General features: G+C 36.6%; 3 protein-coding genes across 4 annotated transcripts; 2 read left to right on the top strand and 1 right to left on the bottom strand.

The window, feature by feature from the left end:
* The first annotated feature begins 22 nt into the window (after positions 1–22).
* On the top strand, positions 23–1,336 carry LOC111018854 (uncharacterized). Its single transcript, XM_022295099.2, has 3 exons — positions 23–158; positions 709–769; positions 1,090–1,336. The coding sequence occupies exons 1-3, from the start codon at positions 108–110 to the stop codon at positions 1,293–1,295; spliced, it is 318 nt and encodes a 105-aa protein (XP_022150791.1). The 5' UTR covers positions 23–107; the 3' UTR covers positions 1,296–1,336.
* Positions 1,337–3,086: 1,750 nt separating this feature from the next.
* On the top strand, positions 3,087–6,824 carry LOC111018801 (Photosystem II reaction center PsbP family protein). Of its 2 annotated transcripts, none has more exons than XM_022295050.2 (3): positions 3,087–3,636; positions 4,935–5,166; positions 6,311–6,824. In XM_022295050.2, exons 1-3 carry the CDS (start codon positions 3,324–3,326, stop codon positions 6,621–6,623), a joined length of 858 nt encoding a protein of 285 aa, XP_022150742.1. In that variant the 5' UTR covers positions 3,087–3,323; the 3' UTR covers positions 6,624–6,824. The 2 variants fall into 2 exon arrangements, with proteins under 2 accessions (XP_022150742.1, XP_022150743.1); XM_022295051.2 differs by having other exon boundaries at positions 3,088–3,636; positions 4,944–5,166.
* Positions 6,763–12,985, bottom strand: LOC111018800 (JmjC domain protein JMJ24). The gene is made up of 13 exons (XM_022295049.2): positions 12,301–12,985; positions 11,796–11,938; positions 11,577–11,676; positions 11,335–11,467; positions 11,188–11,242; positions 10,291–10,975; positions 9,813–10,142; positions 8,974–9,393; positions 8,808–8,880; positions 8,356–8,441; positions 7,418–7,537; positions 7,137–7,207; positions 6,763–6,995 (listed from the first exon to the last, which is right to left on the bottom strand). The coding sequence occupies exons 1-13, from the start codon at positions 12,790–12,792 to the stop codon at positions 6,896–6,898; spliced, it is 2,808 nt and encodes a 935-aa protein (XP_022150741.1). The 5' UTR covers positions 12,793–12,985; the 3' UTR covers positions 6,763–6,895.
* Positions 12,986–13,154: the final 169 nt, after the last annotated feature.

Here is a 13,154-nt window from a genome sequence, read left to right as displayed (position 1 = left end):
TGTCGTCTAGTTTTTTCTTCAGTGGAACTCTCTCGCCCATTTCAAAAGAGCAGCAGCGGAGCGGCAAAGGCAAAAACTTGGGGTTTCGTAATTCGTTAGTCGCTTTCATGGCGGCCTTTGTTTCTGTGAGCTTCTCCGTTCCACAGGCCATGCTCAAGGTATTCTCCGCTCCTCATCGCTATCTATCTATCGTTAATCACATTTGTAGTTGCGGAATCTTCTACGATTCTTGTAATGTTTGTTGTCTCGGAGAATTCCGTTCAAGATAGATTGTTAAGGTTTCTGTTTTCTGCTCGTTTTTTGTAAGACGAATGTGTTTTTTTTTCCTGCGTAATGCTTTCCGGTGGCCCGTTTCGGTATAGGAAACTTGGAATTGCGAGGCTTGTGTTTTGGTTAGACGTTTTTGTTTGGATGCTTGGAAAATGTTCGGTGATTTTTGAGAAAAATGGCAGTAAATGTGAAATATTTCTTGCTCGAAATGGAAAGAATTCGCCGATTGACGGAATATTTAGTTGATAGTATGCTCTTCCAATTTTATTGTAATGATCATAGTTCCATTTCCAACTGTAATTTTTGACATAATATCTTCGGAATATCAGTTCAGGTGTTAAAACCATGGTTGATAACGATTTCTTTATCCGAGTTTTAAAGTTTTGATTACATAACTGAAGTTTTTTTTGTTACTTTATCGTTTGAACAATGCGTCAGGAAATGCAACCAAGGAAACTGGACAAAGTTGCAGTTTCAAGCCGAGCAATTACTGGAACAGGTTTTTCATTCTCAGTTTTTGTATGGTCTGCAATAAGTCGGAGCACCATCATTTAGAGGCATTTTGGCCTAAAAAATTCTAGCTATATCTTATTTTCACCTGAAAATTAGGAAAACGCTGCAAATTTACTGAAAGGAAAATCAAAATTTTATAGTACCTTAGGATTCAAAACTATAAATGGTAATGATAAAAGCATTGTTTCAATACTCATGTAAGGTAGTCCTGTACCCATCATTATTTTGTTAAAGCTTCTGCTCATCTGAATTAAAAACTAAATTTTAAAGATTTTGGATTGCTGATGATATGAATTGCGTTTGCAGCATCGAAGCTTGTGCTATCCTGTTGCTCAAATAAATCCCTATCTATGAAGTGGAGAAGTTCCCATCCTTTACGGGTAACTTCAAGACCTTTTTGGGGAGTAGTTTCTTTTAGTTCCAGGAATAGGGTAATAGTTGGCTACTGGATAGGACCTGATGTTGATGATGGATGGGGATATATAGAAGCTTTTATTGACCGAATTACTTAACTGTTCAAACTTTAAATTCCATTTCATGATTTTCTTCTGCATTCTGTGCTTGATCTTTGTGGAACGGATTTTATGCCGTAGTCCACTTGCTTTCACTGAATGGTCCGAAAGTGATTCACATTTGTGAAAGAATAATATTTAGGTGCTCATCGATAAGTAGGTATAATCGTACTCACCACTATTAAAAAGTTGACAACTAAGAGAGATGAATGTATAAAGGATGAGAGAAAAAAAGACTAAATAGTTGTCAATTTTTTAATGGCGCTCACCAATAAACACCTAAATATTATTCATTCTTTGTGAAATTCGTATCTTGTTTGGCTAGGGAAGGTAGGTATGGTAGCTTGAAATTGAATGCTGAGAGATTATTGTTAAGCAAGAGTTCTAGATTCAATTAGGTTTTAAAATCTTCCTCATCCTCATGACTCACGAGGATGGGAAAAGCTATTAAACCAGAAGCTAGCAGGGACTGTTATTGGGCTTTCTGTCTTCTAAGCATCTGTCGTCTAGCAATTATTGTTTCTGCGAGTCCTCTTCTTCCATCTTATAAAGAAGATTTAGTGGTGGAAAACATCCAAGTAATAGTGGCAGGTGCTTTCCTCTTGAACCATAGTAGAGAGATCAAGGTACCTTATAGTTGCAAGAATCATGGAGGATCTAGTTTGTTAGTTTACAAGAGGGAACAATTTCATTGACAAGGTTTGTTTACTGCGTTTGTGGACTTGAAATTAATAAGAAAATTGCCCATGTAACAAAATTAAATTAGAATTAGAGCTGTCTAGCAACTTATGAGAGGGGACTTTAGGTTTATGAGTACAAATCTTATAAGGTCGGAAAGTTGCTATAGTGACTACCTACTCAGTATATTAAAATTCTACCAACTTTTTGACAACCAAATATCATAAGGCCGGAAAGTTGTTCAGTGAAATTAGTTAAGATAAAAAGTGTATGGCTTTATAGTGAGAGACAAATTAAAAAGTGAAAGGAATTGTGATATGGGTTCAAATCTCATAGTAACCGCTTGTAAGCTTGCTTTTAAGAGCCTATTTGTTTAACTTCTTGTTATCGTTTGCTGAATTTCCTTAGCCTTGTTCAAAATTGGTCTTTAGCAGCTCTTGTAGCAATTGGTAGAGGGAGATCTAGATATTAATATGATGTGATTTGCAGCCAGCCATGAATATTTACAACCACATTTAACAATGGCAAAATGAGTTTGATTGCAATTGGATTTTGGATCATATGATTGAAAACCGGTGGCACTTATCAGTTTCACAATTTGGTTGGGCCATTTCTGTCCAAAAAGAAGATGCATCTGCCCTAGTGATCAAATTGGATTCAATTAGAAAGTGTGAGGGAGGAATAACCATTTTGTTCTAAACGATAGATGAGCATCTATGCGATGTTCGATGTTCGAATCCCACTCCTACATTTGTTGAACTAAAAAAAAAGTTCAAAATCACAAATTTCTTTACTGATCTAACAACCCTTGATCAAACTTTTCAGCGTTGAGGGGATAAATTAGAGGTTGCCAAAATATAAAATGTATTCTAAATTTGTACCCAATGGTGTTATTGGAGGCGTGCAAATTTTGAATATTCATCCAATGGTTAGGGGACAGTCATATTGTAATCCTATATAAAATTAAGTTAGTTTTGATTATTTAATGGAAACTTGGCATGTATATATCTTTTTTTGTTTATTTATCAAAAAGATCCATAGCTATCGTTAATATCTCCAAAAAAAGAAACTTCATTAAAAGGATTATTCAATAACTATATATAGAGACTTGAACACAAAATTTTCAGAGTACAAAGGAAGAAAAAGTAAGAAAATTAAAAAAATCAAAATAAAATTTAAAACTTTCACGTTATCACTTCATACCCCTCCACTCTTCGCGATTTCAACTATTGCCCCTAACTTGGCAATCATCATAAAAACTACCCCCACATTGTATTGCCAATAAATAGAAATACAATTAAGTAGCTCTCCATTTCCCCTCTGGAAAAAAAAAAAAGAACCCATCGGAAAATGGCTTTGAGTCGCTGCTTTTCCGGCAGCCAAATCACGTATTTCCGGCGGAGCATAACATCGGCACAGTCGCCGTCCGACGACCCTGCCGGCAAGTCTGCGGCGGAGCAATTTGCGCCGCTGGCAGTAACGTTTCGGCGGAGGCTAACTGTTGGAATTGGCTCAGCCTCTCTGGTGGCCGTCGGCGCAAATTTGGCCGGCATTACGAGCTTTCTGCTGGGTTTTTCGCCAGAGAATAGTCGCCGCCTGAGGCTGGATGTGGTCTATCCAATCGGAGGGTACAGTCGGTGCTTTGAAGCCAACGAAGGATTTCGTAAGTAATGTTGTGCATCCTACAAATATTTCTTTTCCGATAATTTGTTTTTTCTTCTGAAATTTCTCTCTCGCTTATAAATTTTAGTAGTTTCCTTTTCCAACTAAGCTTTTAATTGAATTAGTGTTGAATTAATTATCCTACGCTCGTCGTACTCGAAAAAAAAGTTCGAATTTTGGTTTCTTAAATATTGTATTCAGTCTTTGGATTTTGTAAGTAACTTAAAAAATATATATAACAGATTTAATAAATTTCTGAATTTTAGAAAGCATCAGTGTTTTCAAGTCCCTAACCTATTAGACATTTTTTTAATTTCATAAGCTTATTAAACACGTAACTGAATTTTCAATTTCTTAATAAACACAATTTAAGAATATGTCGAAAAAGTCGAAGATCTATTAGGCACATAACTAAAACTTCAAAGACTTATCAAAGCAATCAAAAGTTAATGAGGTCATTATATATAGTTGAAAATTTATGGCTTATTTGACACTTTTGAAAGTTTAACAACAATAGATACGACCTTAAAAAATTCATAAATTACACTTTAACAATCTTATATTATCGTAAGGTTAATGGCTACGATTAAATGTTGTATTTATATAAACTTTCTTTATAAAGACTAAAATAAAAATGACATTAAAATTTAAAGAACAAATAGAATTCAACTCTAAACTTCAATTTTTAAAATATGCGTCCTAATCAAAATTCCATCGAGAAGCATATACAAAAAAATAATCATTATGAGTAGTTCATTTGTCTAAAGGGATTATAGTAAATTGAGAGAGAATGAGTTCAAACGCTCATTTTAAGAATTAATTTCTATGTATTTCTTGAAACTAAAAGAATAGACCAGTTGCTCCATAAAATTAGTCAAGATATATGTAAAAAAATTTATATATAGAAAAATACTTAAGGTTGAGCTTATCAATTGATATCCATCTTTACTGACCTTTGACAATTAGATGATAAAATTCAAAAAATTGACTTTTTATATTTTTCAAAATATAAAAACTGTTAGATTTTTGTTGGCGATTAGCACAAGCGTAAGTGTTTATCGGTAAATTTAAGTATTGTTCTTATATATAATCAACAAAGAAAATCTACATTATTAACTACGAAACAAAATTTTGGGTAAGTTGGGTAGTGATAATAAAATACATTCAGCTGCAAAGTAATTCAGGTTTTTTTTACATATTGTCTGATAAATGTGAAATTCCTTATAAGTTATAATGCATTTAGGGTTTTGAATTCTTCCATTATCACACTGCACACTGCCTAAAGTTTTATGTTTCAAGAGCATCCAGAGTTTATATACCCAGAAAGTTGGGTTGGAGACCAAAGGTTGTTGTATCGAGCAGCTGAAAAGTCAGAATTTGAAAGATCACTTGACCCCCCACCCTTGACCACCTCCACTGCAGATCGCCGTCGTCGGAATGTTAATGAGCCCGTGGTTGCATTTGGTCCCCCAGGCTCGAGCGGAGAGCTCAATGTTAGCGTCATTGTGTCTCCTGTCCCACTCGATTTTTCGTAAGTTAACGCTAACTCGTCTACATCTACAGTTACTTCTTAGTTTTGGCAAGTCCTACAATGCAAATAGGAAGTTGAATTTCTATGATCCTCTCCAGCTCTAACATAAGAGAGATAGAGGAATGGATTCGGGCTTTTATTTATTTATATATATGTTTTTTTTTAATTATTATAACTGAGAGTCGGAACTTAGCTCTCCTATACCAAAAGGATGCTTGTACCCAAGAGACATCAAAGATTTTTGGTATTAAGATCATTGAGAGATTCAAAATTAGAGACAGAAGCCATATGACCAAGAAACCCCAAGCCATTGCCAACTAGCTTCGACTTATACTATTTAAATCAACAGAAATGTCCTAGATTTTCTAAAAACTTGAGAGAAAATGTTTAGTTCTTATTTATTATAAACTCTACTTAGAATTTATGGTGTCTAAGGTGTATAATCCATATTTAGATGGTAACAAAATAAGTTAAGATTTTCTAAGTTCAGATAACCTAGATTTTCTTCTTTCTTTTTTTATCATAGATCGCCCGGATTATTCTTATAGGACAGACAGGCAAAGACCTTACAACCTAGACCGTTCAGAAACACTAAGATTATATCCGCCACCACGAGATTTTGAACACAATGATTTTATAACCTACACTTAATTAGTGGGTTTATGATTTTTTTAAAATGACCATGGAATATAAGAAGAGGATGTAATGAACTTGTTCATCTACTCCATAGGGTTAACAAACTCTTGGTAACTTCAATAAGCAAACTCATATACCTACACTATAAGCCCCTCTAGATTGTTCTAGATTCATTATGTACGGTTTGCAATCATCGGGGCTTGTCCTAGGTTCAGGTTTTTTGTAAGCTTCCACATCGAGAGCAGATAGTTCAAAATGAAACAAACCTGCAGGTCGATATCTCATCCTTAATGAAGGTGATTGTTTTGCAGTACAACGATTATAGAGGTGGGGATTTAAACCTCTGAACTCTCATACAGGAGTAGATGCCTAAATAGAGGTGGTTTTTAAACAAGGAAAATGACTGAAATTTTGTTAAAAGGACTTGGCTGATTGAAATGACCTTGATTCTAATGTGTTTTTTTCTTTTTCCTTTTTTTTTTGGTTGGTTCTTCGAATTCCTACAAAGAATTGAAGCATTCGGAGGTCCAAAGGAAGTAGGGGAGGCTGTGATCAGGACTATTACAAAGGCCAGCAAACGCCCTGATCTCAAAGGAACCTTGATACAAACTACTTTGAGAGAGGATTTGCAGAGAAATGTCAAGTACTATGAACTGGAATTTAAAGTCGAGAGCTCCTCATTTCAGCGGCACAACATCGCTGTCTGTTGTGCTCGTCGGGGCAAATTATATACACTGAATGCACAGGCACCGGAATCAGAATGGCCAGTCCTAAAACCAGAGATCAAGACAATTGCCAATTCCTTTTGTCTCTCAGCTTAAAAGGTTCTTATGTTGTTGTTATGAGGTGTGGTTTGAGGAGATCTTTTGACGGGGTCAAAAGTTTAGAATGAATGTATAACCCCTCGTCTTCCCGTTTCTGAATTATATTGTATACGTTCACAATGTACGTACACCAGGCTGAGAACCTCAAACATATTTTTTGTTAGTTGGTATATGCACAAGATCTCACTATTGCATGCATTCATATGTACAGGTCTTCGAGTCCGGTAGTGAGTTTTGGTATTGATCTATAGTACATAAATACAAACAAACTAAGCACAACTTATCTGCCTTCGTTTTGTCATCCTCTCCAAGTTCTCGGAAACAGCAGCAGTCAGATTAGGATCCTCGAATCCAAGCTCTTCGCTTAGTCTGGGAGAATCAAAAAACAGAAGTAATTCAAGTTGATGTGGAAATGAGAATAATAAGCCAGTTATATAGAGTTTTTTTCATACTGATCAAGGATTATATGAAAAGAACAACAACAAAAGTTTGAAGAACAGAGCATCTCACTTCGGATCGAGCACCAATTTCTGAACTTCTTTGATAACTGAGCTTGCTGCATAAAGTGAGATTTTTCCCACCTACTCCGGCAAATGATAGACCAAAATAAGATACATATTGATTTATAACTTACGGAAAAAACAACAAAAGAAGACCAAAAGAGGTTGTTGTGTCAAGCAACCTCACGAACACACTCACGAACATAAAAGTAAATGAATAAAAATGTAAAGAAAAGTGAAAATGAGATAACTAGTAAATAAATTAAATTCAAAGTTATCCTTATCTCTAACCTCCAACACTTGCAGTTTTGCTTCATGATCATTGGGAAGACACCTGATATCTGCACCCAATCTTGCAGCCTCACCAACACTTTCAGGAGATAAGAAATCAAGACCCAATTGGACGTTGGACTGCAGAGTATACAGTAATAAAGCATAAGAAGATTGACAATGTTACTCCTGCCACAGGTGCATGCTATTGTCCAGAAATATAATGACAAAAAAACCTAGAATTAGATTCTACTTGCCATAACTAAAGAGTATAATAACATATTTTGTACTCTACTTCTGTGACATGTGATCAAATTGAAATCAGTTATCAGTAGTAAATATCACCTAGTAATTCCAAATTGCCTGTCAAGATGGCCTGAGAGGCAACTTGGAAAGTAAGGATACGCCTTTTGTAATATGGTTTAAAAACCAAATTTTAAAGAGAACTTTTAGAAATCAAAATTTAAAGAAAACATCTTCCATTACAAACTTCAGGACTTCAATGTCACTGTTCATTATATAGAATGTTGATTCAATTAGTAGTAGAAATGAAACTGTAAGTTTCGGCAGGACTGGAAAGTCAAACTTCTTAAGAAAATAAATAAAAAAGTTTATACCCCTACCCATGTCGAACAAAAAAATTGTTGCCCAAGGAAAATTAAGCCACTTGAACCGTAGGCTCAAGATTTAGTTGCTGAAATTATTATACAGGGCCTCAAATTTAGTATAAGTTCAAAAAATGAGTTCCTTCATTTCCCAATACGGACGCATTAACCTTTACTATTCGGTATTTCGCAAGGATCAAGATAGGCACCATGGCACATTTGCTTCTTATTTGGTGGGTGTCATTTGAATCTTATTTGGGAGGTGGTTTGGCCTCATTCGTGGGGAGGCAGTTAATAAATGTTTTGATCAGAATAACTTTCCTTAATCAAAAAGTAAACAGACAGTTGAACAACCTGAAAATTTTTAACTTGGAAAGGGCATCCGGAAGGAACAAAAACAGCTTCACCCAAACGCTGCTCAAATGTCCAGGGCTCTACTCCTGAGTAAGAAATATGCATGAGAGGAGTTAAAATGCATTGAAGGAGAGCTACTGCGGAAAAACAGAACATTAGGTATCATAGAATTGAATTCCTGTTCTCAACCATGACCAATATAAGCTCGAGGGAAAAAGAAAAAAGAGAGTGCAATTAGTTCAAGTTCAGAAAATACACTAATAAGTAAAAGATATCGATGTGGTTTATGTAATAAATGGCCAACATCGATAATTTAACTTAATTCCCCTTAGAGACTAGACCCGCATGCTTCTTTTTTTCTTATTATAAACGTAGTTTGTGCAAAGTAGAACGGCAACTATAAAAATAGTCATTTTCTCTCACACACAACAGAAGCTAAAGACAAAGTATACCGAATTCTTCTTTCAATTTCCTTTTATGATGTCCATTGAGGTACAATGCTTCGTCAAAAAGAGGCCGCATAATCTGACATTCAAGAAAAAAATTGCAGTGAAGTAATTTACAAACAGGGCTTCCCCCCATTATTTAGGAAGAGAGGGTGGGGGTGTGATAACTTACCAGCTCATCATTTATTTTGGCAGACTTCCCAAATTCCTTCCAATGTAGTCTCAAATACTCAGTCAGTTTGGGAACATCCTTCCGGCAAAATACATCCCAAACGGCTGTCAAGCAAGTCTTTTTAAAGATATCTCTATCTGATATTTTTGAGCTGGCAGTTTTCTCATCAGTACTATTAGATTCCACCTCATTACTTGACACTGTAACTTCCGTCTCTGCTTCACCCCTAGCCTCATGCTCATCCTGCAATCCATGACCATGAACTAATAGTTCTGCTGACCCCCCGTCACCAGAACACATTTCTACATCGCCATGTACCTCGTTCACCACAGATTTCACAGTAGTATTTTCCGTGCACTCAATATCAATCCCCTTAGCATCTTTAGGCTTCACTGAATGAGCATGAACCAATAAATACACCTGACCACGTCTCAGCAATGTGAATCCATGATCCATTCACATATTATATTATTCAAGAGGATATGTATAAGGTTAAATTATAAGTTCGGTTCTAAACTTTCAAGATTGTGTCTAGTAATTTAAAAAGTCTTTGATAAGTCTTTGAACTTTTAAAGTTGCCTATTTGGTTCTTAACGAAATTTTAATAGGCTCTAAAACCTTTGATTATGAACTCTTAATTAGGAATTTGCTACCAATAATTATCATAAAGACGAATGCAAACTCAAAGAGACAGCCTCCCTTAATGCACAAAAGCATATGGCAACGCAACGTTAAATGCAACTTTATTAAATATAACATTACTTTCAACCAGACACCAGTGACTCTAAACGCAGCATTACTAAAAACAACGATGTGTAGGGAAATTTAAGAAAACTAACCATGTCGCGCATGTTGACACTAAGATTAGTCACAGAATCACCCGCACTAGGTTCCTTAAAGGCTCCATAAGATATAAAAAACTTAGGTCCCACATCATTTTGCAAAGAGTAGTGTGGCAATTTTGCTGCAACATTAAGTATTCCCCATTTGGAGTGGATATACTCAAGTAAGGGTAATTTAACAATGAATTCAGGCCTCTGGTACAAAATAAACTCTTCAGATGCACTGGGGGAAGGCCAATCTTTCAACTTCAACATTTCTGCCCTGCCATTTTCCGAGATACGCCCATCGAAATATCCTTCAATAAACTGAAGAAGCTCAATATTGACCTGCAATCGCATAAAAGTTCAACAATAAATGGTATTTCATCATACAACATCAGTGACCACATTTATTCTACAGCATCAAGAGGAGCTAAATATGATCATTCAAAACGTGAGGATCAATGGGCTATGAACTCTTGCTGTAAGAGCCTACCTCAGACTGGTCTGAGCAATTAATGGCTTTCACTATTTTATTCTCATCTTTCATTTTCTCATCAGCTGTATCCTGAATTCCTCTCCAGATAACCACTGGATCCCAGCTTGCAATGGATGAGCTATCAAAAACCTGCCTGACGATTATGGGTTTACCCCTAGCCCAATGTTTTCTGAAATCACTGATTCCATTAGATCTAATGTCTGATGATGTTGGGAAATACAAGAAATTGTCATTGTCATTATCTCGATGAGCACACTGGAAAAGGCTGGGATCAATCGACTCCGTGTCCAGTGAAGTTCCAGAATCATGAACCCTGCAGCCACCAACCATTTCCTCCACATTTTTTACCAATTTTGCAACCCAATTCATTTTAAAAATGCGACTCAGGCTTAATGAATAATAGCCACAGCCACCATATTCCCTTGGAGGACAAGGTATATTTCCATCACAATTGGCTTTCCAGTTGGAGATTTTATCCAAAAACTTCAATCTCTGTCTGTATGCTTGTTCAAACACAAGTTTCTCGTCTTGGCCTGTCAAACCATTCTCACTATCTGACAAGCGTCCACTAATTGCTGATGTGGATGCTTCCCGTAGATCTTGACAGCAACTGAGACACAGATCATAGTTGCAGCTTCGACAATGCCGATGATAATCAATAATAGGTAGCCTGCAAAAATTGCTGAAAGACAGATAGGGCTTCAGTTTAATCTTCAAAAGAGACAAAATTATATAAATATCTGAGAAATCCAACAAATGATTTTGCTTTAAATAATTAAAATGATTAACTAACCAGAATATTATCTTCAGCAAGTTACCAGAAAAAAGAATGATATGCAAAAATGCTAAAATTAACTGTTTAGAAACAGAAAATACATATGAATAAAAGGTTACCAGCACATCTGCTCATCTGCATTCAACTTTGCCCTAGCAAGATATATATCAGCTCCTGGAATGTACACAAAGAATGTGAGGGTACTATAGGAATAGAAAACTTTCAAAAGTACCAAACACGCCATGAGATACCATCCAAAATCTTACCACATATCCTTTTTTCAAGTTCCACTTCAAGGCATTGTTGAACGTGGATTTGTTTGATAACAGGTAGTACAGATGACAATAGACAATGGAGATATTGCAACTTGTCTAAAACCTGTATTTCCCTTATTCTTACCTACACAGATAAAAAATCAAAATAGTTCATCAACCAATAAGAGAAACGGCCCTATGAAACTATACCAATATTCCACAAGGTAATGACTCTCAATAACTCTCAAGTATACCTTTATCAAATTACCGCTACGCAGACATGCTCTGCAGTTACAAATACCTCTACATGCAGGGCAAGTTTTCTGAATTTCCTCCAATGGTATGTCCAAGTACCTGTAAGATATCAGCAGAGGCCCTCAGAATAATGACAAGGTAGCACACAACTCCACCAGACGAGGGGGGAGAGAGAGAGAGAGAGAGAGAAATAAGAAGATTTCAATAAATATCCCAACCATGAAGAGATGCAGCTACTGCAGTATCCTCTCTTATCACACCTAAGACACCAGACTACTCCATCTCTGTCATTCCTTCGACATTGATGGCATGTTTGCCCACCAATCTCCTCAGAAGAATTTGTGCTTCCATCAGAATACTCCTGTAAAGTCGTTAGATTAAACATCACATTCTTATCCAGGTAACGAGATTACCAGATTAACCCACCCCAGAATGAGCAGTCGGAAAAAAACGGAAGGGAATTTTTATTAAGAGAACAACCGGCCTTGCCCATTCAGAACCGTTTCGACCGTCTGTATTGTTTCTCTTCAACTAAATTTCAAACTTCACGAAGGTAGAATTATGAGTAAGAATATGAAAACAATTTAGTTTTTTCACGTGCTCTATTCCGAAAAAAAGAACGAGATTGTCCTACGGATACACGTTACTCGAGAATCCTGTCACCCGTACTCAAGGTTCAATTGTTTACCGAAGCTAGAGAATGAATGATTCAGCAAAACTCACCGTCGTGGCATTAGCATCAAAGCTTTTCTGCGATATATTCCTCGAAGAATCCGCAGCAGTTGTCTTATAAGACCTCCAATTCTCTTCATGCTGCGACAAATCTCTCTGAGAATCGTCGTGCTTTGAGCTATTACGTACAGGCAAGCTCCTAGTGGGCGGAGTGTCGGGCGAGTACCGGGCACTCTTCGACGACTTCTTCCCTGGATTAGACTGCTCCGCAGTCGACAAAGGCGTATCGAAATCGTCACTCTTATCCTCCAAATACATATCACCTTCCTCCAACGATTTCCTCTTCGCCTTCTTCAAGTGCGCTCTCATTGCAGAATTCGCCGCCCTCTTCTTGGCCTGGATGTAGTGCTTCTCGCACACTGTTTTATCCGGCATTGACATGGCGGTGCACCGCCACTGTTTCCCGTCCGACCTCTTGCACCGTAAATCGTCTGGAATTCCGACGTCCTCGCCGTTTGCAGAAGCTGATCGTTGATGATCCATCGATGGAATCGCCTCGTGGAATTCGAGGCGTAGCTTCAGCGGGAGGAGAGTGGAGGTGGAAACTAGGGTTTTGAATTGGGAGATTTTGGTGCGAATCGTCGAGGTAGCGAGTTGTTCAAAACCCGCCACGGCCAGCGGACATTCGCCATTTACAATTTTCTTCTGCGAGCCACAGGGAAACACCAAAATAATTTCTTTCAACCAAAATATAATTATAATTAAATATTATTTTTGTACTAATACTTCTCCATTTTTATTCTTAATTTTAGTTGGTTTCAACAATAATTGACATATACTCTTCTCAAACATAGTTTCTTACTTTTAACAAGAGATGATTTTGTTGATTATATTTTTAATTTTTT

Source organism: Momordica charantia, assembly GCF_013281855.1.
Source record: "Momordica charantia cultivar OHB3-1 chromosome 8 unlocalized genomic scaffold, Mcharantia_2.0 BLBB01000008.1, whole genome shotgun sequence".
In the NCBI taxonomy this organism is placed as follows: domain Eukaryota; kingdom Viridiplantae; phylum Streptophyta; class Magnoliopsida; order Cucurbitales; family Cucurbitaceae; genus Momordica; species Momordica charantia.
This window is presented reverse-complemented; position numbering and strand designations above follow the sequence as displayed.

What these genes read in the sequence shown, in the direction of transcription:
- LOC111018801 (XM_022295050.2), top strand. Translation starts at nt 3,324, where the DNA reads ATGGCTTTGAGTCGCTGCTTTTCCGGCAGCCAAATCACGTATTTCCGG. An exon ending in TGAAGCCAACGAAGGATTTC is followed by an intron (nt 3,637 to 4,934) that starts GTAAGTAATGTT and finishes TTATGTTTCAAG; the next exon opens with AGCATCCAGAGTTTATATAC. An exon ending in CCTGTCCCACTCGATTTTTC is followed by an intron (nt 5,167 to 6,310) that starts GTAAGTTAACGC and finishes ATTCCTACAAAG; the next exon opens with AATTGAAGCATTCGGAGGTC.
- LOC111018854 (XM_022295099.2), top strand. Translation starts at nt 108, where the DNA reads ATGGCGGCCTTTGTTTCTGTGAGCTTCTCCGTTCCACAGGCCATGCTC. An exon ending in TTCCACAGGCCATGCTCAAG is followed by an intron (nt 159 to 708) that starts GTATTCTCCGCT and finishes ACAATGCGTCAG; the next exon opens with GAAATGCAACCAAGGAAACT. An exon ending in CCGAGCAATTACTGGAACAG is followed by an intron (nt 770 to 1,089) that starts GTTTTTCATTCT and finishes TTGCGTTTGCAG; the next exon opens with CATCGAAGCTTGTGCTATCC.
- LOC111018800 (XM_022295049.2), bottom strand. Translation starts at nt 12,792, where the DNA reads ATGGATCATCAACGATCAGCTTCTGCAAACGGCGAGGACGTCGGAATT. An exon ending in TTGATGCTAATGCCACGACG is followed by an intron (nt 11,939 to 12,300) that starts GTGAGTTTTGCT and finishes ACGACTTTACAG; the next exon opens with GAGTATTCTGATGGAAGCAC. An exon ending in AGTAGCTGCATCTCTTCATG is followed by an intron (nt 11,677 to 11,795) that starts GTTGGGATATTT and finishes GATATCTTACAG; the next exon opens with GTACTTGGACATACCATTGG.